At 31.6% G+C, this 26,713-nt stretch overlaps 1 protein-coding gene across 1 annotated transcript in view; it reads left to right on the top strand.

Annotated features, from left to right (window-relative positions):
• Positions 1-26,713, top strand: part of LOC141331836 (probable E3 ubiquitin-protein ligase HECTD4) — a 112,914-nt gene that overhangs the window by 46,044 nt on the left and 40,157 nt on the right. The window contains exons 26-41 of the mRNA XM_073836872.1: positions 535-727; positions 818-922; positions 1,222-1,310; positions 4,492-4,661; positions 4,754-4,889; positions 5,940-6,084; positions 6,165-6,331; positions 9,441-9,587; positions 15,719-15,903; positions 15,982-16,135; positions 19,172-19,452; positions 21,410-21,599; positions 21,699-21,780; positions 21,865-22,067; positions 25,549-25,684; positions 25,791-25,973. Coding sequence (XP_073692973.1) covers positions 535-727; positions 818-922; positions 1,222-1,310; positions 4,492-4,661; positions 4,754-4,889; positions 5,940-6,084; positions 6,165-6,331; positions 9,441-9,587; positions 15,719-15,903; positions 15,982-16,135; positions 19,172-19,452; positions 21,410-21,599; positions 21,699-21,780; positions 21,865-22,067; positions 25,549-25,684; positions 25,791-25,973 — 2,566 coding nt within the window. The remainder of the gene's footprint in view (positions 1-534; positions 728-817; positions 923-1,221; positions 1,311-4,491; positions 4,662-4,753; positions 4,890-5,939; positions 6,085-6,164; positions 6,332-9,440; positions 9,588-15,718; positions 15,904-15,981; positions 16,136-19,171; positions 19,453-21,409; positions 21,600-21,698; positions 21,781-21,864; positions 22,068-25,548; positions 25,685-25,790; positions 25,974-26,713) is intronic.

Genomic DNA, 26,713 nt, shown 5'->3' with positions numbered 1-26,713 from the left:
TAATTAAACAAAAAAAAATTATATATTGTTTTAATGGCTTCCATATGATCAATTTATTTTTTAAATTTTTTATCCTATTATTATTGTTGTTATTATTGTTATTTATTATTTATTTTTTCAATTTTTGTTAATGTTATTTAATAAAAATACAGATGTTTTTGTTTGATAGTTCAAATGTTTATATAAAACTTTTATGTAATGTATTAGTAAGTGTAGAAATTAACAATGCACAAATAAATAAATGCATTAATTAATACTGAACTAATGAATCTTATTTCAAAGTGTTACTGTAAAATCTTACCAATGTCTATTTGTGCGGTGAATTTTATTTTTATTGCATTTTTATTTCAGATAAAGATTTTATTTTATTTTATTTATACCTGTAGAGGCAAACCAGGGCATTCTGAAGTATTGCATTAGAAGCATAGGATAATTATTTTCAAAAATGTTATACTGCTTTGAAATATGTTTTATGAAAAGTGCTATTTAAATAAATGTAAATGAAAAACCATGAAACTCTTAATTGTGACTCAGAGAGGTGATCCGTCCCGATGTGATGGAGGAAGTGATCGTGTCGTGTGTCATAAAGCACTTGGGTCTGGTGGATGCGCTGCAGTCTCTGGTGAACTTCCAATACAGAGAGATGCACAGAGAGGAGCACAACCTGCTCTGCAAAATCATGGCCGAGACCTACAAGAAGATCAACGCCATGGAAAGACAGCTACAAGTATGTATTACAAGCAGCCACAGATGCAGCGCTCTTCATATTCAGATTGTGTGATGATGTTAACATATGCTGTGTCTGTGTCTGTTTCAGAGTGTAGCTGAACTGGAACAGAAGTGGCAGAATGAAGTAGAAGAAGCTCAACAAGGCAAACTGGAGAACAACTCTCCCTTCTTCCACGACTATCACTTCTTTGAGGTCAGTAATGTGAGACATGTAATTCATATCCTTGTGAAAAGTAGTACACTTGGCATACTTTTAAAACGAGTACTTATTATGAGCAATCATATAATCTGCAAGTACAGCTTTTAAAAATATTAGTACAAATAACCACACTTCAGGTTGCCTGGGAGAATACTATAGTAATTCCGTGTCTATATGCTTTGTTCATGTTCACCTCCACACGAGCCACCTTAACAGAAGAGCATATTATACTTCCTATGTTGTAATCAGGAGCTGAAAATATTGATTCTTTTAGTGTGATTTGTGGCCCATAGAACAAAATGAAGGAGCTGGAGCTTCTGTGTTCGCTGAAGGAGGTTCCTCTGGACTGCACAGATCCAGAAAATGCTGTCATGGCTTTGAGGTATGAAATAAATTCTGACTTCCTGTGGTGAATCTAAATTTTTGTCTCATTTTACACCTACACTACTGTTTGAAGTTAAAAGAAATGAATGTTTTTACTCAGCAAGGATGCTTTAAATTCATTAAATGTGACAGTGAAGACTTCTGGAATGTTACAGAAGGTTTTAAATTATGTTTTTTCTTTTGATCTTTCTATTCATCTAAGAATCCTAAAAAGTTATTTAACATTGAAGAGAAGACTGGAGTAGACTGGAGTTTGATTAGTAATATGAATTGCTAAGAACTTAATTTGGATTTTCTCAGTATTTAGATTTTTATGCACCCTCAGATTTCAAATTTTCAAATATCAAACATTTTCAAATTTTCAAATATCAAATAATTTCACATTTTCAAATATCAAATATTTTCACATTTTCAAATATCAAATATTTTCACATTTTCAAATATCAAATATTTTCACATTTTCAAATATCAAAATTTATATAAATTAATATAAATACTTATTTTTTTTATTAGTAATATGAATTGCTAAGAACTTAATTTGGATTTTCTCAGTATTTAGATTTTTATGCACCCTCAGATTTCAAATTTTCAAATATCAAACATTTTCAAATTTTCAAATATCAAATATTTTCACATTTTCAAATATCAAATATTTTCACATTTTCAAATATCAAATATTTTCACATTTTCAAATATCAAAATTTATATAAATTAATATAAATACTTATTTTTTTTATTAGTAATATGAATTGCTAAGAACTTAATTTGGATTTTCTCAGTATTTAGATTTTTATGCACCCTCAGATTTCAAATTTTCAAATATCAAACATTTTCAAATATCAAATATTTTCACATTTTCAAATATCAAACATTTTCAAATTTTCAAATATCAAACATTTTCACGTTTTCAAATATCAAATATTTTCACATTTTCAAATATCAAACATTTTCAAATTTTCAAATATCAAATATTTTCACATTTTCAAATATCAAACATTTTCAAATTTTCAAATATCAAACATTTTCACGTTTTCAAATATCAAATATTTTCACATTTTCAAATATCAAATATTTTCAAATATCAAATATTTTCACATTTTCAAATATCAAATATTTTCACATTTTCAAATATCAAATATTTTCACATTTTCAAATATCAAACATTTTCACATTTTCAAATATCAAATATTTTCACATTTTCAAATATCAAACATTTTCAAATTTTCAAATATCAAATATTTTCACATTTTCAAATATCAAATATTTTCACATTTTCAAATATCAAACATTTTCACATTTTCAAATATCAAATATTTTCACATTTTCAAATATCAAATATTTTCAAATATCAAATATTTTCACATTTTCAAATATCAAATATTTTCACATTTTCAAATATCAAACATTTTCAAATTTTCAAATATCAAATATTTTCAAATATCAAATATTTTCACATTTTCAAATATCAAATATTTTCACATTTTCAAATATCAAATATTTTCACATTTTCAAATATCAAATATTTTCACATTTTCAAATATCAAATATTTTCACATTTTCAAATATCAAATATTTTCACATTTTCAAATATCAAATATTTTCACATTTTCAAATATCAAATATTTTCACATTTTCAAATATCAAACATTTTCACGTTTTCAAATATCAAATATTTTCACATTTTCAAATATCAAATATTTTCAAATATCAAATATTTTCACATTTTCAAATATCAAATATTTTCACATTTTCAAATATCAAATATTTTCACATTTTCAAATATCAAATATTTTCACATTTTCAAATATCAAACATTTTCAAATTTTCAAATATCAAATATTTTCACATTTTCAAATATCAAATATTTTCACATTTTCAAATATCAAACATTTTCACATTTTCAAATATCAAATATTTTCACATTTTCAAATATCAAACATTTTCAAATTTTCAAATATCAAATATTTTCACATTTTCAAATATCAAATATTTTCACATTTTCAAATATCAAACATTTTCACATTTTCAAATATCAAATATTTTCACATTTTCAAATATCAAACATTTTCAAATTTTCAAATATCAAATATTTTCAAATTTTCAAATATCAAACATTTTCAAATTTTCAAATATCAAATATTTTCAAATATCAAATATTTTCACATTTTCAAATATCAAACATTTTCAAATTTTCAAATATCAAATATTTTCAAATTTTCAAATATCAAACATTTTCAAATTTTCAAATATCAAATATTTTCAAATATCAAATATTTTCACATTTTCAAATATCAAACATTTTCAAATTTTCAAATATCAAATATTTTCAAATTTTCAAATATCAAACATTTTCACATTTTCAAATATCCAATATTTTCACATTTTCAAATATCAAACATTTTCAAATTTTCAAATATCAAACATTTTCAAATTTTCAAATATCAAATATTTTCACATTTTCAAATATCAAACATTTTCAAATATCAAATATTTTCACATTTTCAAATATCAAACATTTTCAAATTTTCAAATATCAAACATTTTCACATTTTCAAATATCAAACATTTTCACATTTTCAAATATCCAATATTTTCACATTTTCAAATATCAAAATTTATATAAATTAATATAAATACTTATTTTTTTATTAGTAATATGAATTGCTAAGAACTTAATTTGGACAAATCTAAAGACGATTTTCTCAGTATTTATATTTTTATGCACCCTCAGATGTCAAATTTTCAAATATCAAATATTGTCATATCCTAACAAACGATACATCAATGGAAAGCGTATTTATTCAGCTTTAGGATGAAAGAGTTCAGATGCAAATGTCTCTAAGTGCCATCAGAGGTTTTCATCTAAAATTAGCATTTTTATCAGGCTTCTTTCTATATTTAGGTTCAAGAATTTTACTCTAATGGAAACGTAAAGGTCCTTATAGGTTCTATAGGTTTCTAGGCAATTAAAGTGAAATAACTGAACATAAATATAGGAGCCTGCTAAAAATCCTAATTTTCGAAGAACATTTCAGATTGCACTTTTAAAAAAAAAAAAGACTCTTATGACTGGTTTTGTGTTCTAGTGTCACATATTCATTTTTTTTTATTTCAGCTGTTTTCTAAGGCAACATTTCTCATTTTAATTTAGTTGAACTTGTTTAATTTGTCTCAAACAGAGAGAAGTTTTTCCATGAGGTCAACTCCACGCAGCAGCAAAGAAGCTCCGTTCCACTGGCGAAAACCAAAGCGCTTGTGAAGAGCCTGATCAACCGCTCTGAGCTGCTGCTGCATGTTACAATAGCACCGCAGTGCAAGAGTCTGTCTTCAACACCGACATGCACACCAGGTGACTCACAAACTCATACACACACACACACAAACGCACACGCCTGCAAAAACAAAAATACAAATGCGCTTTGAACTTTTCCTGCTTTACAGCCTGTAAGTCGGTGTCAGATGCTAAATCGATGATTCCCATCGTGAAGCAGCCTGTGTTCCTGCGCAGTATGTCCGCTCCCTCAGATTTGGAAATGATTGCCAACAGCGATGTGGAGTTCACACATGGAGCACAAAGGTAGAAGATCAAATCACACTTAGAGAACAAATAGGTCTAACTACTGATTTGTAAATTAGCCAGTATATGTAAGCACACATTACTTGAATTTTACATTAATGCACCTAATATCTATGTTGCTTGACAACCAAAAATAACCCGGAGTTATAATTATAAACTACATTACATAACTAAGAGTTTTTTATTATGATTATTATTATTAAAGCTAAATTAATTTACTTGTGCATTGTATTTATGTATTTATTTATACATTTATCAATGCATGTATATTTATTAGTGCATTTGTTTAATAATACATGCATATTTTTATGTATGGGTTTGTTTCTAAAAAAAATTTTAGACGTTTGTGCATTTGTTTATTTATAGATTTATTCATGGATTTATTTATACATGTATATTTCAACAAATTGCAAATTTATTATTATTTTTTAACTTAGCTTATTGCAGTAATTGGTAAATTCAGGTTAATGCATTTATTACCTTATTTATAAGTTTCCCTATTCATTTATTTGCACGCATTTATTGATTAATTTAATGCATTTATTTTATATTTATGAATTCATTTATTTATGCATGTGTGCTTGTATTCATGCATTTATTTATTTATGCATATATTTCTATTTATGCATGTTAAAATACTTTCTATGCCAGCTGTTTGTCCTGTGTTCTTTTTTTATTATATTATACATTTTTTCTACAAAATGTGGCTATAATTTTTGCAACTAATTGTTTGACTGCCTGTTATAAATCATTGATGAATTTATTCATGCTTATATTTCTTTATGCATTTTATTTATGCATATATGTAGTTATTTTATATAATACAGTATATTAGTATTTATTTGTTTTATTTAATTAATATTTAAGAATTTGTTATTAAATAAACTGTAGTACAGTCTGTGGCTTAAATACACAGGTCAGTTTTAATATTTTGTTGATGTGTGCTTTTTGTTTTTGTTTTTTGTTTTCATTGGCTTATTGCTCTAATAGGTAAACAAATGTTGCTTCAGTTTTCATACTAACTATTTGCCTCTCTGTCCGTTGGCCTAGGAGGCGTCTGCATCCATCCAGTCACAGAAGCAGCTCTTTTACTCTACTGCAGTCATTGGTCATTGAAGACAGCAAGGACAAACCCACATACAGTGTGCTGCTGGGACAGCTGTTCGCCTTCATAGGAACCACTCCTGATCAGACTGTAAGATCAGACTCATGCAGCAGGACAGTCATGTTCCTCACTGACAAACATCAGCACTGAAATGCATCTTCTGACTGCAGGTTTCCAGCAGCAGCTTCCTGTCGGCGGCTCAGACGCGCTGGAGGAGAGGCCGAACCAGGAAACAGGCTCTAGTTCACATGAGAGAGCTGCTCACCGCCGCCGTACGAGTCGGAGGAGTCACGCATCTAGTCGGCCCTGTGACCATGGTGCTGCAGGGTGGACCACGGTACATTTAAGATATTTCAACATACATCACTGTTTGAATCATTTTCCAGTCCTAACATAACACTGACTATGACGTTATAGTCGCGATCATTGATAGTCACGCCCCCAACATCTGCATCGCCCAATCATCAGCAGTTCTGCAGCTAGGCTATTATGAAAAAAAAACAAAAAAAACAAAGCGAGGACAATAGCGAATACGTAAGGGCATACGAAGGACAATAAATGTTATGTTCTAGGATGTGCAGGAGATTTTAAGTGCAGGGATGGGTTGGTGTCTGTACTCACAAAGGCACGGAAAACAAAGAAGGTGATCTAATAAAATAAGGCGAGCCACTAAAGGACACAGCAGTAGCCTGTTACATTGCAGTACATAAGATGGTGAATGATTTAGAGATCCTGAGCATCACTAACAAGCATCTAAATCTTGTAAAATATGTGGTAAGTACTGCCACTGTAGAAGTTACACAGAGCACGTGCAATTGCAAATCTCAAAAGTGAAAGTAAAATGATCGTGCATTCAAAATGGCAGTTTCAGTGACCCGCATGTTAACAGCGGCTCAAACTTCCTGATTAAAAATATATTTTCCTCCATGTTCGAGCTGCTGAAATGAGCCACTCTGTGAAACAGCCAATCAGAGCAGAGCTCATTAATATTCATGAACCTTCCAAATAAGGCAATAACAGAGCATTTCATTCTAGGGACAAATCCTAGGGTTGTAAATGGACCTGTAAAACCGTTTCTGGATAATTTTTGCCCTTTCCTAAATCAGCATATGTGACAGTGGACCACAAAAACAGTCATATGGATCAATTTTTTAAAATTAAAATGTATACATCATCTAAATAAGAATAGAATCTGAATAAGCTGAATGAATAAGCTTTCTATTGATGTATGGTTTGTCAGAATAGGACCATATTCATATTTGGTTGAAAATCTAGAATCTTAGGCCGTGTTCACACTTGGCATCTTTTATGACAAGAAAAAGTTGGCAGACGCGCTTTTTTAGGGATCGGGAAAGGTCTGCGAGCCGGGACTTGAAAAAGGGACGACAATAAAATAAAAGTCGATATAACGGAAGCTTTCCCATTTTTTCTTGTTGTTATGGAAACGACAGGTCTACTCGCTTGTCATTGGTCAGCTGTCAAAAAAGCGCTTGACGTAGGGCGTTTTCTTCAGAAAAGTTAAACTTTTTTCAACTTAAAAAAACGCTCTGAGCTGCAGAAAAAGACGCCGGCGGTGGCGTTTAAAAAAGCGCTCAGGACTTTTTTTGAAAAGACGGTTTACTCCATAGGATTAGAATGTAAAACAGACGCTGGCAGTTTGAAAAAAGACGCCAAGTGTGAACACGGCCTAAGGGTGCAAAAAAATCGAAATATCAAGAAAATCACCAAAGTTGTCCAAATGACGTTCTTAGCAATACAAATCACTAATCAAAAATTAAGTTTTGATATATTTACGGTAGGAAATTTACTAAATAGCTTGATGGAACGTGATTTTTACTTAATATCCTAATTATTTTTGGCATAAAAGAAAACTCGATAACTTTGACCACACAATGTATTTTTGGCTATAGCTACAAATGTTACCCATACTACTTAAGACTGGTTTTGTGGTCCAGGGTCACATATTAGAATGATTTCTGAAGCAGTGTTCATTTTGTTGACCAAAAATGACGAAAATGAGACGATAACGAAACAAAACTCGTTTTGAATGACAAAAACTATGACAAATTGACATTTTCATCAGCGAATAAAAATGAGACAAAATGTTAGGGAGGGACGATTTTTTTGAAGAGATTCATTCAGAACGAATCTGCTGCATGGTTAGGGGGTAAGATGCGTACATATGATGTACTTGGGATAAAAGCTTCTGCCAAATGAATAGATGTAAATATGAATATATCATAGCCTATTGATCTATCCGGCAGGACACAAGCTGGCATACAATTGCTGAACGACTCATAAAACGTTAAAAAATGTCATTATCTGGGAGTAAGAAAAGAGCAGACATGGATAAATTTGACAATGCAAAAAATAACTCAGTTTGGTCTGGTTTTCTGAGTGCAAGACACCGAACCAGGACATGAGTACTCTTTCGCATCTCATGAACGGAGAAATACACACGAAATGATGTCGAATTGTCCGTTTTGACAAGTATTCACATAAACACACTCAGTTACCTCTTAGGTGAACGTAAACAATTGGGAGGCAATCAGACTTGTATCACTACATTGCATCCGTGCACTCGTTTTAAAGGGACAGCAGCCTATTTTATTTGTTAATCGAGCAACAAAAGAAAGACAGAAAATTACTCACGGCTTTTCACTGAATCACTTTAGTATCCTAATAAAGATTCATCTAAATTGGTTTATATAAATAAATACATTTGCTTGAAAGAATGAAGAATGTGGTAAACAAGTTGTTACAAAAAAAACATAATTAGTCTGTATAACCATTGGTATTTCATTGAAAAGAAAACCTTGTTCTTATTTCTTTATGAGGTTTCGTTTCTTTTTTTAAATATAAAGGCATGTTGCATGTCACAGCATTTCAATCTGTGTCCATCATGATAAAACCTTAATATTAAACCTATGCAATGAGTAATTTTAGAGAAATGCTTAATAAATGCATTACACTGTAAATAAACGCATTCGATTTTATACGACTTAACCTACTGTAGATTTCGTCGACTAAAATCTTGTAAAATGTAGTCGACTAAAACTAAAACATTTCAGATGAGTAAAATGCGACTGAAACTAAATGGCTTTTTAGTCAAAACACTAAGACTAAATCAAAACTAACACTGTTCTGAAGGATCACGTGACACTGAAGACTGGAGGAACGATGCTGAAAATTCAGCTTTGGTCACAGAAATAAATTCAATTTTAACATATATTCGCATAGAAAACAGTTCATTTAAATTGAAAAAATATTCACTGTATTTACTGCAGTTTTAATCAAATAAATGCAGCCTTGTTGAGCAAAAGAAACTTCTTACCTGACCCCAAACTTTAGATTTTTGATTTAATATTGGTGGATGGATATGCAGATCATTGCATCTCTGCTGTGAAGCTTCAGTTGTCCCTATATGAATGTTTGTGTGTGTATAGAGTGGAGGAACTGACCTGCGGTGGCATGATGGAGCAGGTCCAGGAGGCCTTTGGAGAGACCATGACGTCAGTGGTGTCTCTGTGCGCCCGTTACCCAATCGCCTGCGCCAACAGCATCGGCCTGCTGTGCACCATCCCGTACACCAGGCAAGATTTAGCTCTTATTTCATCAAATCAAATATGGAATTGTGTCCGTGTAGAATTATGTAACATGACCTAGCTTACGTCAACAGAAGAGGAAATTATTTCTTCTTAGAAATCATGTGCACCGATTACTGTTACAGTAACACTTGGAAGGTGTGTTAATGAATGATAATAAAATTCAATTACAATCACAACTTGCTTTTACAGCAAAACGTGCTATTTTAGTGTAATTTATGTAGCTTTAAAACTATAATGTATTTATAAACTATAAAGTACTATAAAAACATTTTTTTTTTACTTTTTAATTTTAGTTTTAGTAATTTTATTATGTGTTTTGTGATCTTTTTTTCTGTTTAGCCAGTTTTTATTTCATTTTTAGGTGATAAATGTCATTTTGAGATGAATAGGGTTAAATTTAAAATCCCAGCTTGCTATTAAAGTAAAAAGTGTTATTTTAGTATTGTTTACATGCAGTATTACTTTTATTTACATTTTAAATTTGCTTTTTTGTATTTTCAGTTTTCATTTTTAGCTTTTTTTTAAGTCATTTTATGTACTTTTATTAATTTATTTAGCTTATTTATTTATTTATTTTGAGTTTCAGATGATGAATAATGCTGAATTTAAAATCCCAACTTGCTTTTATAGTAAGAAGTTATATTTTAGTATAATTTATGTAATTTTAAAACTATAATGTATTTATAAACTATAAAGTACCATAAAAACATTTTTTTTTTACTTTTTAATTTTAGTTTTAGTAATTTTATTATGTGCTTTGTGATCTTTTTTTTCTGTTTAGCCAGTTTTTATTTCATTTTTAGGTGATAAATGTCATTTTGAGATGAATAGGGTTAAATTTTAAATCCCAGCTTGCTATTAAAGTAAAAAGTGTTATTTTAGTATTGTTTACATGCAGTATTACTTTTATTTACATTTTAAATTTGCTTTTTTGTATTTTCAGTTTTCATTTTTAGCTTTTTTTAAAGTAATTTTATGTACTTTTATTAATTTATTTAGCTTATTTATTTATTTATTTATTTTGAGTTTCAGATGATGAATAATGCTGAATTTAAAATCCCAACTTGCTTTTATAGTAAGAAGTTATATTTTAGTATAATTTATGTAATTTTAAAACTATAATGTATTTATAAACTATAAAGTACCATAAAAACAATATTTTTTTTACTTTTTAATTTTAGTTTTAGTAATTTTATTATGTGCTTTGTGATCTTTTTTTCTGTTTAGCCAGTTTTTATTTCATTTTTAGGTGATAAATGTCATTTTGAGATGAATAGGGATTCAATTTGAAATCCCAGCTTGCTATTAAAGTAAAAAGTGTTATTTTAGTATTGTTTACATGCAGTATTACTTTTATTTACATTTTAAATTTGCGCTTTTGTATTTTCAGTTTTCATTTTTAGCTTTTTTTAAAGTAATTTTATGTACTTTTATTAATTTATTTAGCGTATTTATTTATTTATTTTGAGTTTCAGATGATGAATAATGCTGAATTTAAAATCCCAACTTGCTTTTATAGTAAGAAGTTATATTTTAGTATAATTTATGTAATTTTAAAACTATAATGTATTTATAAACTATGAAGTACCATAAAAACAATTTTTTTTTTACTTTTTAATTTTAGTTTTAGTAATTTTATTATGTGCTTTGTGATCTTTTTTTCTGTTTAGCCAGTTTTTATTTCATTTTTAGGTGATAAATGTCATTTTGAGATGAATAGGGTTAAATTTGAAATCCCAGCTTGCTATTAAAGTAAAAAGTGTTATTTTAGTATTGTTTACATGCAGTATTACTTTTATTTACATTTTAAATTTGCTTTTTTGTATTTTCAGTTTTCATTTTTAGCTTTTTTTAAAGTAATTTTATGTACTTTTATTAATTTATTTAGCGTATTTATTTATTTATTTTGAGTTTCAGATGATGAATAATGCTGAATTTAAAATCCCAACTTGCTTTTATAGTAAGAAGTTATATTTTAGTATAATTTATGTAATTTTAAAACTATAATGTATTTATAAACTATAAAGTACCATAAAAACAATTTTTTTTTTTACTTTTTAATTTTAGTTTTAGTAATTTTATTATGTGCTTTGTGATCTTTTTTTTCTGTTTAGCCAGTTTTTATTTCATTTTTAGGTGATAAATGTCATTTTGAGATGAATAGGGTTAAATTTGAAATCCCAGCTTGCTATTAAAGTAAAAAGTGTTATTTTAGTATTGTTTACATGCAGTATTACTTTTATTTACATTTTAAATTTGCTTTTTTGTATTTTCAGTTTTCATTTTTAGCTTTTTTTAAAGTAATTTTATGTACTTTTATTAATTTATTTAGCTTATTTATTTATTTATTTTGAGTTTCAGATGATGAATAATGCTGAATTTAAAATCCCAACTTGCTTTTATAGTAAGAAGTTATATTTTAGTATAATTTATGTAATTTTAAAACTATAATGTATTTATAAACTATAAAGTACCATAAAAACAATATTTTTTTTACTTTTTAATTTTAGTTTTAGTAATTTTATTATGTGCTTTGTGATCTTTTTTTCTGTTTAGCCAGTTTTTATTTCATTTTTAGGTGATAAATGTCATTTTGAGATGAATAGGGATTCAATTTGAAATCCCAGCTTGCTATTAAAGTAAAAAGTGTTATTTTAGTATTGTTTACATGCAGTATTACTTTTATTTACATTTAAAATTTGCTTTTTTGTATTTTCAGTTTTCATTTTTAGCTTTTTTTAAAGTAATTTTATGTCCTTTTATTAATTTATTTAGCTTATTTATTTATTTATTTTGAGTTTCAGATGATGAATAATGCTGAATTTAAAATCCCAACTTGCTTTTATAGTAAGAAGTTATATTTTAGTATAATTTATGTAGTTTTAAAACTATAATATATTTATAAACTATAAAGTACTATAAAAACATCATTTTTGACTTTTTAATTTTAGTTTTAGTAATTTTATTATGTGTTTTGTGATCTTTTTTTCTGTTTAGCCAGTTTTTATTACATTTTTAGGTGATAAATGTCATTTTGAGATGAATATGGTTAAATTTAAAATCCCAGCTTGCTATTAAAGTAAAAAGTGTTATTTTAGTATCGTTTACATGCAGTATTACTTTTATTTACATTTTAAATTAGCTTTTTTGTATTTTCAGTTTTCATTTTTAGCTTTTATGATTTTTAAGTCATTTTATGTCCTTTTATTAATTTATTTAGCTTATTTATTTATTTATTTTGAGTTTCAGATGATGAATAATGCTGAATTTAAAATCCCAACTTGCTATATAAGTTATATTTTAGTATAATTTATGTAGTATTCAAACTATAATGTATTTATGAACTATCAAGTGCTATAAAGCATTTATTTTTATATTTTGACTTATCATTTTAATTTTAGTTTTTTTTGTAATTTTATTTTGTGCTTTTATCTTTTTTCTGTTTAGTTTTTATTTATTTTTAGGTGATAAATGTCATTTTGATCAGAAGAATAGGGTTAAATTTAAAATCGCAGCTTGCTATTAAGTGTTATTCTAGTATTGTTTATATACAATATTAGTTTTAAATTATCTTTTATTTTTATATTTTCAGTTTTCATTTTAGCTTTTTTTTTAAATGTATTTTAATGTACTTTTATAATTTTTATTCATTTATTTCCTTGTTTTTATTTAGCTTTATTTATTTATTTATTTTCAGTTTTAGATGATGAATAATGCTGAATTTAAAATCCCAGCTTGCTTTTACAATAGCAGTGTTATTTTATTATTATTTACATGCTATGGCAGTATTTAGTAACATTTTAAATTAACTTTTTTATAAACTTTGCCATTTGTGACCCTGGACCACAAAACCAGTCATAAGGTAAAATTTTACAAAACTGAGATGTATACATCATATGAATGCTCAATGAATAAGCTTTCTATTGGTGTATGGTTTGTTAGGATAGAACAATATTTAGCTGAGATACATCTATTTGAAATGAGAAATCTGAGGATGCAAAAAAATCAAAATACTGAGAAAATCACCTTTAAAGTTGTCCAAATTAAGTTCTTAACAATGCATATTACTAATCAAAAATTACATTTTGATAGGTTTACAGTAGGAATTTTACAAAAAATCTTAATGGAACATGATCTTTACTTAATTTCTTAATGATTTTTGGCATAAAAGAACAATCAATAATTTTGACCCATACAATGTATTTTTGGCTATTGCTACAAATATACCCCAGCGACTTAAGACTGGTTTTGTGGTCCAGGGTCACATTTGTATTTATTTCTCAATTTGCCACTTAAATTACTAAATATTAGTAATTTTGTTATATATTTTGCCATTTGTTTTATTCTTCGACGTTCATGTTTAACTCACTTATTTTTATTTCAGTTTTAGGTGATGTAAAATGTTGTAATTTTGATGTTGAATAACAGAATTAGTTTTTATTTTATATTTTCATTTCACTTTTAGTTTAAGTCATTTTTATTGGTGTTTTAGTTTTAGTAATTAAGTACAATAATTTTAAATTTAAGACAAGGCAACATTTCTACTGTTTTAATTTCAACTAATTTGTGGATTTCAATTTATTTAATTTCCTACTTAAAGGAGTAGTTCACTTTCAGAATAAAAATGGACAGATAATGTACTCTCCCCCTTGTCATCCAAGATGTTCATGTCTTTGTTTCTTCAGTCGTAAGGAAATTATGTTTTTTGAGGAAAACATTTCAGGATTTCTCTCCATATAGTGGACTTCTATGGTGCCCCCGAATTTGAACTTCCAAAATGCAGCTTAAATGCAGCTTCAAAGGGCTCTAAACGATCCCAGCCGAGGAAGAAGGGTCTTATCTAGCAAAACGATCGGTTATTTTCTAAAAACATTTACAATTGATATACTCTTTAATCTCTACACAGAGACGATTTGAGGTTAAAAAGTATATAAATTGTAAATTCCTTTTAGAAAATAACCCATCGTTTTGCTAGATAAGACCCTTATTCCCTGGGTTCATTTAGAGCCATTAGAGAAGCTGCATTTTGGAAGTTCAAACTCAGGGCACCATAGAAGTCCACTATATGAGGAGAAATCCTGAAATGTTTTCCTCAGAAAACATAATTTCCTTACGACTGAAGAAAGAAAGTCATAAACATCTCGGATGACAAGGGGGTGAGTACATTATCTGTCCATTTTTGTTCTGAAAGTGAACTACTCCTTTAAAGGGATGGTTCGGAGTAGATTTGACTTCATTGCTATGCACTCCGAAGCCCATGTAAATACCCCATCCAAAGTTTTTTTTACCTTAGTCAAACATTTATGGAGATATTAGAGTTTTTCGAATGGCTTGTTACAAGAGTGAATGGTACATGTGATGTATCTGGTAAATTGCACCACTAAACGTGCAAGTAATCTTACCAAACTTGTACAGTAGTGTAAATAGGTTATGTACTCACAAAACGCTGCATCGGAACATTTGTAAGTCCACCATGAGTGTTTTAAAAACACGTTTTAGCCGATCCCTACTAGTCACAGAAACTACAAATGGCGGCACGTCGCGTCACTTTCTTGGTTTGAAAAAAGCACGTAAAAGTCCTCCTACAAGTTGACATGCACACAGATGGAGTAGGAGGACTTTTATGTGCTTTTTTCAAACCAGGGAAGTGACGAGACTAGTAGTTCTCGGGTAAAACGTGTTTTTAAAACACTCATGGTGGACTTACAAATGTTCTGATGCAGCGTTTTGTGAGTATATAACCTATTTACACTACTGTACAAGTTTGGTAAGATTACGTGCACGTTTAGTGGTGCAATTTACCAGATACATCACATGTACCATTCACTCCTGTAACAAGCAATTCAAAAAAATCTAATATCTCCATAAATGTTTGACTAAGGTAAAAAAAAACTTCGGATGGGGTATTTAGATGGGCTTCGGAGTGCATAGCAATGAAGTCAATTCTATCCCTTTAAGGCTAACAATAACAACTTTTTACAATAGAAAGTATGTCAACACTAGTCAAAACATAACATTACAATAGCATTGACCATACGTAATAACGAGGAATGTTCAGATGGCGTGGTGCTCCTTATGAAACCCATCTAAACAGATCTGTGTGTGGTTGTGGTCAGGAGCGAGGAGCAGTGTCTGGTGCGCAGCGGTCTGGTTCAGCTGATGGACAGGTTGTGCAGTCTGAGCAGTCAGAGGGACAGCAGCTCCAATGAGAAACAAACCAAAAAACAGAAAGTGGCTACAATGGCCTGGGCTGCTTTCCAGGTGCTGGCTAACCGCTGCATCGAGTGGGAAAAAGTTGAAGGTGAGGAGCTTCACAGTTCAACGAGTAAAGCATTAAACCCGTTTAACGTTAACTGACACTAGTGCTGTTGTTGAACAGGAGGCTCCACAGACGCAGTGCATTCTGGACTGGCACGACAGGTGTCCAGCTTGTTAACCAACCACCTGGCTCGCGCGACAGACTGCTGCGGGAACCAAGCGGCCGGAAACGACGCCCTGCAGGACGTGCTCAGTTTGCTTAACGATCTGTCCAGGTACTTTCTGTTTTACCTGAACAACTTACTCAACTTACTTCTCAATTGACAATATGCACGAATTACTTCCTTGTGTTAGACAAGCCAGCTCAGTCATTTACGGTCAACAGTAGGGATGCACCGAATATTCGGCCACCGAAAATTTTCGGGCCGAAAATGGCTCAAAAGTGCATTTTCGGTTTTCAGCCGAAAGACTTTTATCGGCGAAACAGTATGTTGACGCTAACAGAAACCACAGCCTGCACGTGCTTGTCTGAAGCAACACGTCTGCGGTGTGGACGTATTTCAGTATATCAGAGAAAGACCCACGGATAGCCATTTGCAAAATTTGTAATGCCGAAATTTCGAGAGGGGTGTGTCTGCAGTGGTGCGAGCAGAGAACAGACAGATGTAGCTTTCAGTGAGTGAAAAACAATGGCTTTACGTTGGTGTTACTTCACAATATTTTAAAGATATGTCTTTTCCATGTACTGTATTTTTATAAATATTTATGTTTTAAACCATGAAGGTGAGCCAATGGATATCACACAAGCAACGTGAAAACTGCGCAATATGTTAAAGTGAAAGTAAAAACTGACAGTGCTTCCAGCATCTGACGTGCATTCTCTCACTTTATATCCTGATATTAATTTAGTCCCCTAATATTTTTTAAAAATTTAAAAATAAACGTATTTTGTGTAAGGGTTGCCCTGGTGAAAAAAACAGCTAAAACCAGCCTAAGCTGGTTGGCTGGTTTTAGCTGGTCATAGCTGGTCGGCAGGCTGGTTTTAGAGGGGTTTTGGCCTTTTTTCCAGCCTGGCTAGGCTGGTCAGGCTGGTCTTAGCTGGTCAGGCTGGAAAACCACCAGCTAAAACCAGCCTGGCCAGGCTGGGAGACCAGCTAAAACCAGCTACTTCCAGCTTAAACCAGCCAATACCAGCCAACCAGCCTAGGCTGGTTTTAGCTGTTTTTTTTCAGCAGGGTGTTCTTTGAAAGACTTTAATAAAGCTCTTAATTTTCATTGATGACTGCAGTGTTATTAGGGGTTAAGAAAGTCTTAATTATGATTTCAGGTGGTCTTAAATGTGGGGACTGAAAGACAGGAATTGCGATGAAACTTTAAAAGGCTATTCATTGAATAAATATGAGCGCTGCACGTTTCAAAGTCATTTGCTGCGCTGCTTTGTGTACCATTCTGAAAGCGCCTCCTGCTGGAAGAGAAATGCATAGAGTTGTAAATGTGAACTGATGGATCCACAAGATAATGTGTTATAAAAATTTAAACAAATGCAGTAAAATATATGTATATGTTATTTAAGTAATATAATACTTGATTGATAATAATTGTTTAAATTAATATAACTGATTTATTCTTTGTAAGTTTAATATTAATTTATGCAATTGCAATGCCTTGATTTTTATTAAGATTAGTACACAGTCATAGCCATAAATATTTAACTTTTTTAATTTGTAGTGCACTTTATTTATTTATTTTAATGACTTTCTGCACTTGCTATACTATAAACTTCAGTGCGGTGAAAGTACTACAATTTATTACACTAGTAATTTTATAATAAATCGAAAAGCAAGACGTCTTAAAGAATCTAGGGAGTTGAAATGGCAGCTGCAGCCAATGATTGATCCTCTGCTGCCATCTTCTGGTTATATGGGTCATTTCATCTCATTTTTAGACTAGTGAGTCTAGTAAGTAGCTAATCATGCTAGCAACATGCTAATAACACGGTAATCATGTTAGAAACGTGTTAGCAACATGCTAATAACTTATTTATCCTAACAAAATGCTTGTTAGAAACTTGTTAGTAACTTGCTGATCATGTTAGAAACATGTCAACAACAGGCTAGCAACTAGCTAATCATGCCAGAAACATGTTAGCAACATGCTAATAACTTGTTAATAAAGCTAGAAACATTCTAGCAACATGGTAGTAACTTGCTTATTATGCTGACAATGTTAGAAACATGTTAGCAACATGATAGAAACTAGCTATTCATGTTAGCAACATGCAAGTAACATGCTTATCATGTTAACAACATGCTAATAACATGTTAATCATGTTAGAAACAGGTTAGCAACATGCTAGTAACTTGCTAATGATGCTAACATGTTAGTAACACCCTAGCAACCAGCCTGAGTACCACATATAGTACCTTAGCTTTAAATAAACTATTATTTGAACTTTCAAAAGGTTTTACAACTATTTCAAACTTTCACACTAGGCTTTCTCAAGCGAACCTTAAAGTTTGTCTACAAACTTTACTCTCTAGTTTAAAATAATATACTGTATAAAATGTTTTCGGACACTTAATTTCAAACGTTATTTTTTTTCTAGTTTAAATTTATATTAAATGCAATTAGCTGGACTTTAGAGTGCTTTTTGGCCACTTAAGTAGAACTTAAGTACACTGCAAAAAAAAAATGCTTTTCTTATTTACATTTTTTTCTCGTTTCCAGCCAAAATATCAAAAAATTCTTAAATCAAGAAGGATTTTCTAAACGAGTAAAAAAAAAAAATTCTTGTTTTCAGAAAAAACAAGTCAAAATTAAGTGATTTTTTGCTTGGAACAAGCAAAATAAATCTGCCAATGGGGAAGAAAAAAAATCTGATTTCAAACAGAAAACAAGATTATTTTTCTTTCCCCACTGGCAGATTATTTAGCTTGTTTCAAGCAAAAACACACTTAATTTTGACTTGTTGTTTTCTGAAAACAAGATAATAGTTTTTACTCTTCTAGAAAATCCTTCTTGATTTAAATTTTTTTAGATATTTTGGCTAGAAACAAGACAAAAAACTAAGTAAGAAAAGCATTTTTGCAGTATACATCTTTTTATGCAATTTCATAATTACTTTTTATAGAAATATGTTTGAAAGTACATTTATGACATTTGTGGCAAACTAAAATATACTTTAAAGTAATTTCTAGTGAAGCTTGCATGTCATGTATTTAATTAAACTGTTATAACTGATGACATATTCTGGAGAAATGTTAATGGATTGACCTGATTTGACCCGGTTTGACCCTTTCTCCTCTTCCCAGGAGTCACATAGGCAAAACCATCCTGAGCCAGCCGGCCTGTGTGTCTAAACTCCTGTCTCTGCTGCTGGACCAGCGGCCGTCTCCCAAACTGGTGCTGATTATCCTGCAGTTGTGCCGCGCCGCTCTGCCGCTCATGAGCGTGGAGGATTGTGGGAATGTAGCGCTGCCATCCTGGAGCTACTCAACATATGCGCTGGATGCAGAGCAGCAAGACGCCAGTGATCCTGCCTTCCGCATCGCATCGCTGCTGCTGGCCAAGCTGGCGGACTATGTGGTACCAGGTATGAGAGAATGCAGCTTGATTTAATAAAAACAGCGAAGGGTCGCTCAGATATATCATTTTTTAAAAGGCTGTCATGTGTTTTAATGATCACGCCAAAGATTTTATAACTTTCACTTCAAAACTACCTTACAAGAAAATAAATCAGACTATCACATAAACCTTTTTCAAATTAAAAATATTTATATGTAGGATTTATGTATACATGGGTCTCTTCTGCTCACCAAAGCTGAACATAAATACACTAAAACTAATTATATTATTATGAAATATTATTACTATTTAAAATAGCTGTTTTCTATTTTAATATATTGTAAAATGTAATTTATTCCTGTGATTGCAAAGCTGAATTTTCAGCATCATTACTCCGGTCTTCAGTGTCACATGATCCCTCAGAAATCCTTCTAATATTCTGATTTGCTGTTCAAGAAACATTCCTGTTGAAAATAATTGTGCTGGTTCACACATTTTACTTTTCATGATTCTTTGATTAAAAGAATTTCTAAAAATCAGCATTTGTTTGGAATATAATTTTTATGTAACAGTGTAGTTTTACTGCCTTTGAAAAATTGTTACTTGAAATATAAAATAAAATAAACCTTAAACTTATTTTATTTCAGCTAGTTGCCAAAACATAATTTCTAATTTTTATTTAGCTTAAAAATCTAATTATTTAAAACTAATTAATTAAAATATTTTTTTTTTTTACTAATAACTAGTTGTTACTAAAACTATCATGTAGTATCTCAGTGATAATAAAATAGCACTGGCTATCAAATATAAATATTAATTTCATAAAAAATATATATACAGTACATATATACAGACAGACAGAGGGTTTTGGACAGTAAGATTTTTAATAAATGCTCACCAAGCCTGCATTTATTTGATCCAAAATATAACAAAAGCAGTAATATTGTGAAATATTTCTCGAAATTTCGAATTTTATAGAAATTAATAGATTTATTTAACAAGGATGCTTTAAATTGACGATAAAGACATTTATAATGTTACAAAAGATTTCTATTTCAGATACATGCTGTTATTCTAAACTTTCTATTCATCAAAGAAACCTGAAAATAATTCTACTTAGCTGTTTTCAACACAAGTGTTTTTTGAGCAATAAATCATAATATTAAAATGATTTCTGAGAGATCGTGCGACTGGAGTAATGATGCTAAAAATTCAGCTTTGAACTCACAGAAATAAATTACATTTTAAAACATATTCAAATAGAAAACAGTTATTTAAATAGTAAAAATATTTCAAAATTTTACTGTTTTTCTTGTACTTTTGATCAAATAAACGCATGCTTGGAGAGCAGAAGAGACTTGTTTAAAAAGCATTGAAAATCTTACTGTTCAAAAACTTTTGACTGGTAGTGTGTATATGTGTGTATACATAATATATGTGACCCTGGACCACAAAACCAGTCTTAAGTCGCTGGGGTATATTTGTAGTAATATCCAAAAATACATAGTATGGGTCAAAATTATTGATTTTTCTTTTATGCCAAAAATCATTAGGAAATTAAGTAAAGATCATGTTCCATGAAGACTTTTTGTAAAATTCCTACTGCAAACATATCAAAATGTAATTTTTGATTAGTAATATGCATTGTTAAGAGCTTAATTTGGACAACTTTAAAGGTGATTTTCTCAGTATTTAGATTTTTTTGCACCCTCAGATTCCAGATTTTCAAATAGATGTATCTCGGCCAAATATTGTCCTATCCTAACAAACCATATATCAATAGAAAGCTTATTTATTGAGCTTTCATATGATATATACATCTCAGTTTTGCAAAATTTAACCTTATGACTGGTTTTGTGGTCCAGGGTCACATATATTACGAATTTAACAATTTAACTAATTTTAGTATTGTCTGTTTGTCTTTAATTCTGTATCAACATGTTTGTTATTTATGTTTTTATTCATTTATTTATCTTCACTCTTAGGTTGTCAGACGCTGCTCTCTCCCAGCGCCTCTGAGCCTGACACCAGTCTGACACGGGCCTGTCCGAAGAGCAGCTCTAAAACCGACAGAGATGCTAGCGAGGAGGGCGAAGCCGTGGATGGCAAGCTGTCCATTTTCATCCATAAAAGAGAAGACCAGTCGTCCCATGAGGTGCTTCAGCCATTACTCAGGTAAAAACACATGATGGCCACAATACAAAACACACTTGGATTTGGAAACAAAATTGGAGAAGTTGTGACTGATGTCAGTATTTGCACGTCACCTCACAGCAGCTCAGAGGGTCGTCCGTTCCGCCTCGGCACTGGAGCCAACATGGAGAAGGTGGTGAAGATGGATCGGGACATGACGAAGGTCAGCTCTGGTTTAGTGTTGATGGTTTTTGAGAGCAGACAGCAGTGCTGGATGTGTGAAATACTGTTCGTCTGTGTTTTACAGAGCGGCTGCTGTGAGGTGATCACAGAGGAGGCGTCATCTGCTCTGCGGAAAGCCAATAAGTGGGCTCAGTCTGGGCTTATTGTCAGCGTGGGTCCTCCAATAGAGAGCACGGCTCAGGAGAATGCTGGGATATCCACTACAGGTGACAAGAAGAAAACCGCACAATCCACAGTGTGCAGAGAGAGGAACGCTGAACTGGCTCGGTAAGAATAATTTACTTAGCTAGTTCTTTCAGTATGTACTGTTTCTTCAGAACGTCTTTTTAGTTTTATATGCTGCCTACATGCAAACCCATTGCTTTTCAGTGAAATGTGCCATTCTGATACTGAAATTCAAGCAATTCGTGCAAATCTTTTCATCTTCACCTTGTTATGGCTAATAAAGCAGGGTTATTGTACAGTCGTGGCCAAAAGTTTTGAGAATTACATAAATATTGGAAATTGGAAAAGTTGCTGCTTAAGTTTTTATAATAGCAATTTGCATATATTCCAGAATGTTATGAAGAGTGATCAGATGAATTGCATAGTCCTTCTTTGCCATGAAAATTAACGTAATCCCGAAAAAACTTTCCACTGCATTTCATTGCTGTCATTAAAGGACCTGCTGAGATCATTTCAGTAATGGTCTTGTTAACTCAGGTGAGAATGTTGATGAGCACAAGGCTGGAGATCATTATGTCAGGCTGATTGGGTTAGAATGGCAGATTTGACATGTTTAAAGGAGGGTGATGCTTGAAATCATTGTTCTTCCATTGTTAACCATGGTGATCTGCAAAGAAACGCGTGCAGCCATCATTACGTTGCATAAAAATGGCTTCACAGGCAAGGATATTGTGGCTACGAAGATTGCACCTAAATCAACAATTTATAGGATCATCAAGAACTTCAAGGAAAGAGGTTCGATTCTTGTTAAGAAGGCTTCAGGGTGTCCAAGAAAGTCCAGCAAGCGCCAGGATGGTCTCCTAAAGAGGATTGAGCTGCGGGATCGGAGTGCCACCAGTGCAGAGCTTGCTCAGGAATGGCAGCAGGCAGGTGTGAGCGCATCTGAACGCACAGTGAGGCCAAGACTTTTGGAAGATGGCCTGGTGTCAAGAAGGGCAGCAAAGAAGCCACTTCTCTCCAAAAAAAAAAAAACATCAGGGACAGATTGATCTTCTGCAAAAAAGTATGGCGAATGGACTGCTGAGGACTGGGGCAAAGTCATATTCTCAGATGAAGCCTCTTTCCGATTGTTTGGGGCATCTGGAAAAAGGCTTGTCCGGAGAAGAAAAGGTGAGCGCTACCATCAGTCCTGTGTCATGCCAACAGTAAAGCGTCCTGAGACCATTCATGTGTGGGGTTGCTTCTCATCCAAGGGAGTGGGCTCACACACAATTTTGCCCAAAAACACAGCCATGGATAAAGAATGGTACCAAAACACCCTCCAACAGCAACTTCTTCCAACAATCCAGCAACAGTTTGGTGAAGAACAATGCATTTTCCAGCACGATGGAGCACCGTGCCATAAGGCAAAAGTGATAACTAAGTGGCTCGGGGACCAAAACGTTGACATTTTGAGTCCATGGCCTGGAAACTCCCCAGATCTTAATCCCATTGAGAACTTGTGGTCAATCCTCAAGAGGCGGGTGGACAAACAAAAACCCACTAATTCTGACAAACTCCAAGAAGTGATTATGAAAGAATGGGTTGCTATCAGTCAGGATTTGGCCCAGAAGTTGATTGAGAGCATGCCCAGTCCAATTGCAGAGGTCCTGAAAAAGAAGGACCAACACTGCAAATACTGACTCTTTGCATAAATGTCATGTAATTGTCGATAAAAGCCTTTGAAACGTATGAAGTGCTTGTAATTATATTTCAGTACATCACAGAAACAACTGAAACAAAGATCTAAAAGCAGTTTAGCAGCAAACTTTGTGAAAACTAATATTTGTGTCATTCTCAAAACGTTTGGCCACGACTGTAGTATCGAGATACCACTATAGTTTTTATTAATATTTAGTATATTTAAAAAAATATACACTGCCAGTCAATATTTTGAATGTTTTAAAGAAGTCTCTTCTGCTTACCAAGCCTGCATTTATTTTATCCAGAGTACTGCAAAAACAGTAAAAAAAATAATAATAATATTTTGACTATTTAAAATAGCTGTTTTTATTTGAGTGCATTTTAAAACATACTTTATTTCTGTGACTTCAAAGCTTTTTAGCATCATTACTCCAATCACATGATCTTTCAAAAACCATTCTAATATTCTGATTTGCTGCTCAAGAACATTTATGTTGAAAACAGCCGAGTAGAATTTTTTTCAGGTTTCTTTGATGAATAGAAAGTTCAGGAGAACAGCATTTGTCTGAAACAGAAATCTGTTGTAACATTAGAAATGTCTTTATCGTCACTTTTAATCAATTTAAAGCACCCTTGCTAAATAAAAGTATTAGTTTCTATCATTTATTTCGTGAAAAATAAATGATACTGACTCTAAGCTTTTGAATGGTATAGTGTATAATGTTACAAAAGATTTTTATTTCAGATAAATGCTGATCTTTCTGTCCATCCAGAATCCTAAAAAATGTATTCAACTGTTTTAAATATTGATAATAATAAAAATAAAATGTTTCTTGAACAGCATATTGGAATGATTTCTGAAGAATCACGTGACACTTAAGACTGAAGTAATGATGCTGAAATTTAGCTTTAATCACAGGCAAAAAAATTTATTTTAAAATGTATTCAAATGAAAAAGTTATTTTAAATAGTAAAAAAATTTCAATTTTTTACAGTTTTTGCTGTACTTTGGATCAAATAAATGCAGGCTTGGTGAGCAGAAGAGACTTCTTAAAAAAAAACATTTAAAAAACTTTTGACTGGTAGTGTATTCTGTTCTCATTTTAATTTTAGTTTTAGTAATTTTATGTGCTTTTGTAATCTTTTTCAATTTTATTTGTATTTCTATTTTAGTACAGCATGTGTTTAAATGTTATTTTAATTAAAAAAAAATTTTTTCAAGTAACTAATTATTTTATGGTTTTAGATTCAGTTAACTGTAATAACCCTGTAATATAAATGTTTGCTCATTTGTATTTGAATTAAGTACAGTGCTTAAAGTGACAAATTCAAGAACTGTAGTATTGTAACTTGCAGTTAAAAAAAAAAAAATATATATATATATATATATATATAATGTTAATACTACTAATAATAAGCCTTAAATACCAACATCAGAGAACTATGAACATGTGAATGTTGTTAAATTATTGAAATCTTAACTTATAATCTTGAAGGGCAGGTTAAGTAATTATTTTAAGGGGTTTGGCTAACACAAAAAAAATGGGAATTCCTTTGCACACTGAGTATGAAATTAGCATCTGAAACTTTCGAACATTAAACAATAAATATGACCTTTACGCATTTTCGCATCCGTAGCAAGCATTTTGATTAAAGGATGATGAAGTATACGAAATTTTTTGTCAAAACTTAGATTATTTGAACTGTGAAGTTGTTAAAATCATAATTTTACAGTCATTTTATAGTTTTAAGTTTCTGTAGGCATTGTGTCATTTCAAAACTACATTGCTACCTAAACCACAAGTAGTTAATAACAGAATTTTCCTAAATGATTTCAACTGCTGATTCCAAGAAATGTGTAGAAGGAAAAATGACTGAAAGACTTCAATTTGACACACAGCTCAGATCCGGTGCGGCCCTTCATCAGCGGTCACGTGGCTAACAGCATGGCTGCGGAGGTCATCGCTCTGCTGCACAGTCTTCTGACCGCACCTGAATCCAACACGGCTCAGATATGGACCAGCACCGCAGAAAAGGTAAGCTGTGCTCTTTTACTCCCTAACAAGGGAGATACAGACATAACAGACATATTCTCTCTGTGTAGTTTGTGTTTTCTGCTCACTTCATACTCCTCTCCCTCAGGTGTTGTCCAGGGCCTTGATGTACATCCCTCAGTTGGGCAAGTATGCTGAGAGTATCCTGGAAAGCGGCAACAGCAGCGGCAGGAAGTTAGCCAAGCTGCAGGCCATTGGCCGACAGGCCGTAGCGGCTCTCTGCGCACTGGGAGGATTCAAAGAGACAATCAAAATTGGTTCTGAAGTCCAGGTGAGACTTCAATCTACAGTTGAGGTCAAAAGTTTACACCCCCCTTTCAGAATCTGCAAAATTTAATTTTTTTTTTTTTTTTACCAAAATTAGAGGGATCATACGAAATACAAGTTTAGTTTATTTAGTACTGACCTGAATAAGATATTTCACATAAAAGATGTTTATTCAATAATAGTTGAATTTATAAAAATCTTACCTTGCTCAAAAGTTTTTTTGTTTAGTGAAAGTTGTTCATGAGTTTCTTGTTTGTCCTGAACAGTTAAACTGCCTGCTTTTCTTCAGAAAAATCCTTCAGGGGTCCGTTCTTCGTATCTCGCTTACTACATCCAAGATCAAATGACACATCCAAGATCAAATCATCGCGCTAACTATGAGCTCGCTATTCCGGTTCTCCGAACGCACCTGTTGTTGATGATTAGTATAGCTGGATGAAGTTATTTGAGATCACTGGGTGGCTTAAAAGGGGCTACGTATCGATAGTAGAAACATTGATCGGCAACTCTTTGATTGGTCGGCGAACATGACGAAGGAGCTCGCTCAGTATTTTTCTGCAGCAGAGCAAGAACTCTTGATTGAGGGATTTCAGGAGTTTCAGAGTTTAATTAAAACGCAAGGGAACACTGCAAAGGCTGGAAAAGCAAGGAGAGAGGGCTGGCAAAAAGTAGTGAACACATTAAATGCGTTAATGCTGCCCATGTTACATGTTTTTTCCTTTATGTTATTTTATTTATATTTTT

Source organism: Garra rufa, chromosome 3, assembly GCF_049309525.1.
Source record: "Garra rufa chromosome 3, GarRuf1.0, whole genome shotgun sequence".
Taxonomy (NCBI): Eukaryota; Metazoa; Chordata; class Actinopteri; order Cypriniformes; family Cyprinidae; genus Garra; species Garra rufa.
The sequence above is the reverse complement of the archived record's forward strand: the minus strand, read 5'-3'. Positions and strand labels throughout refer to the sequence as shown.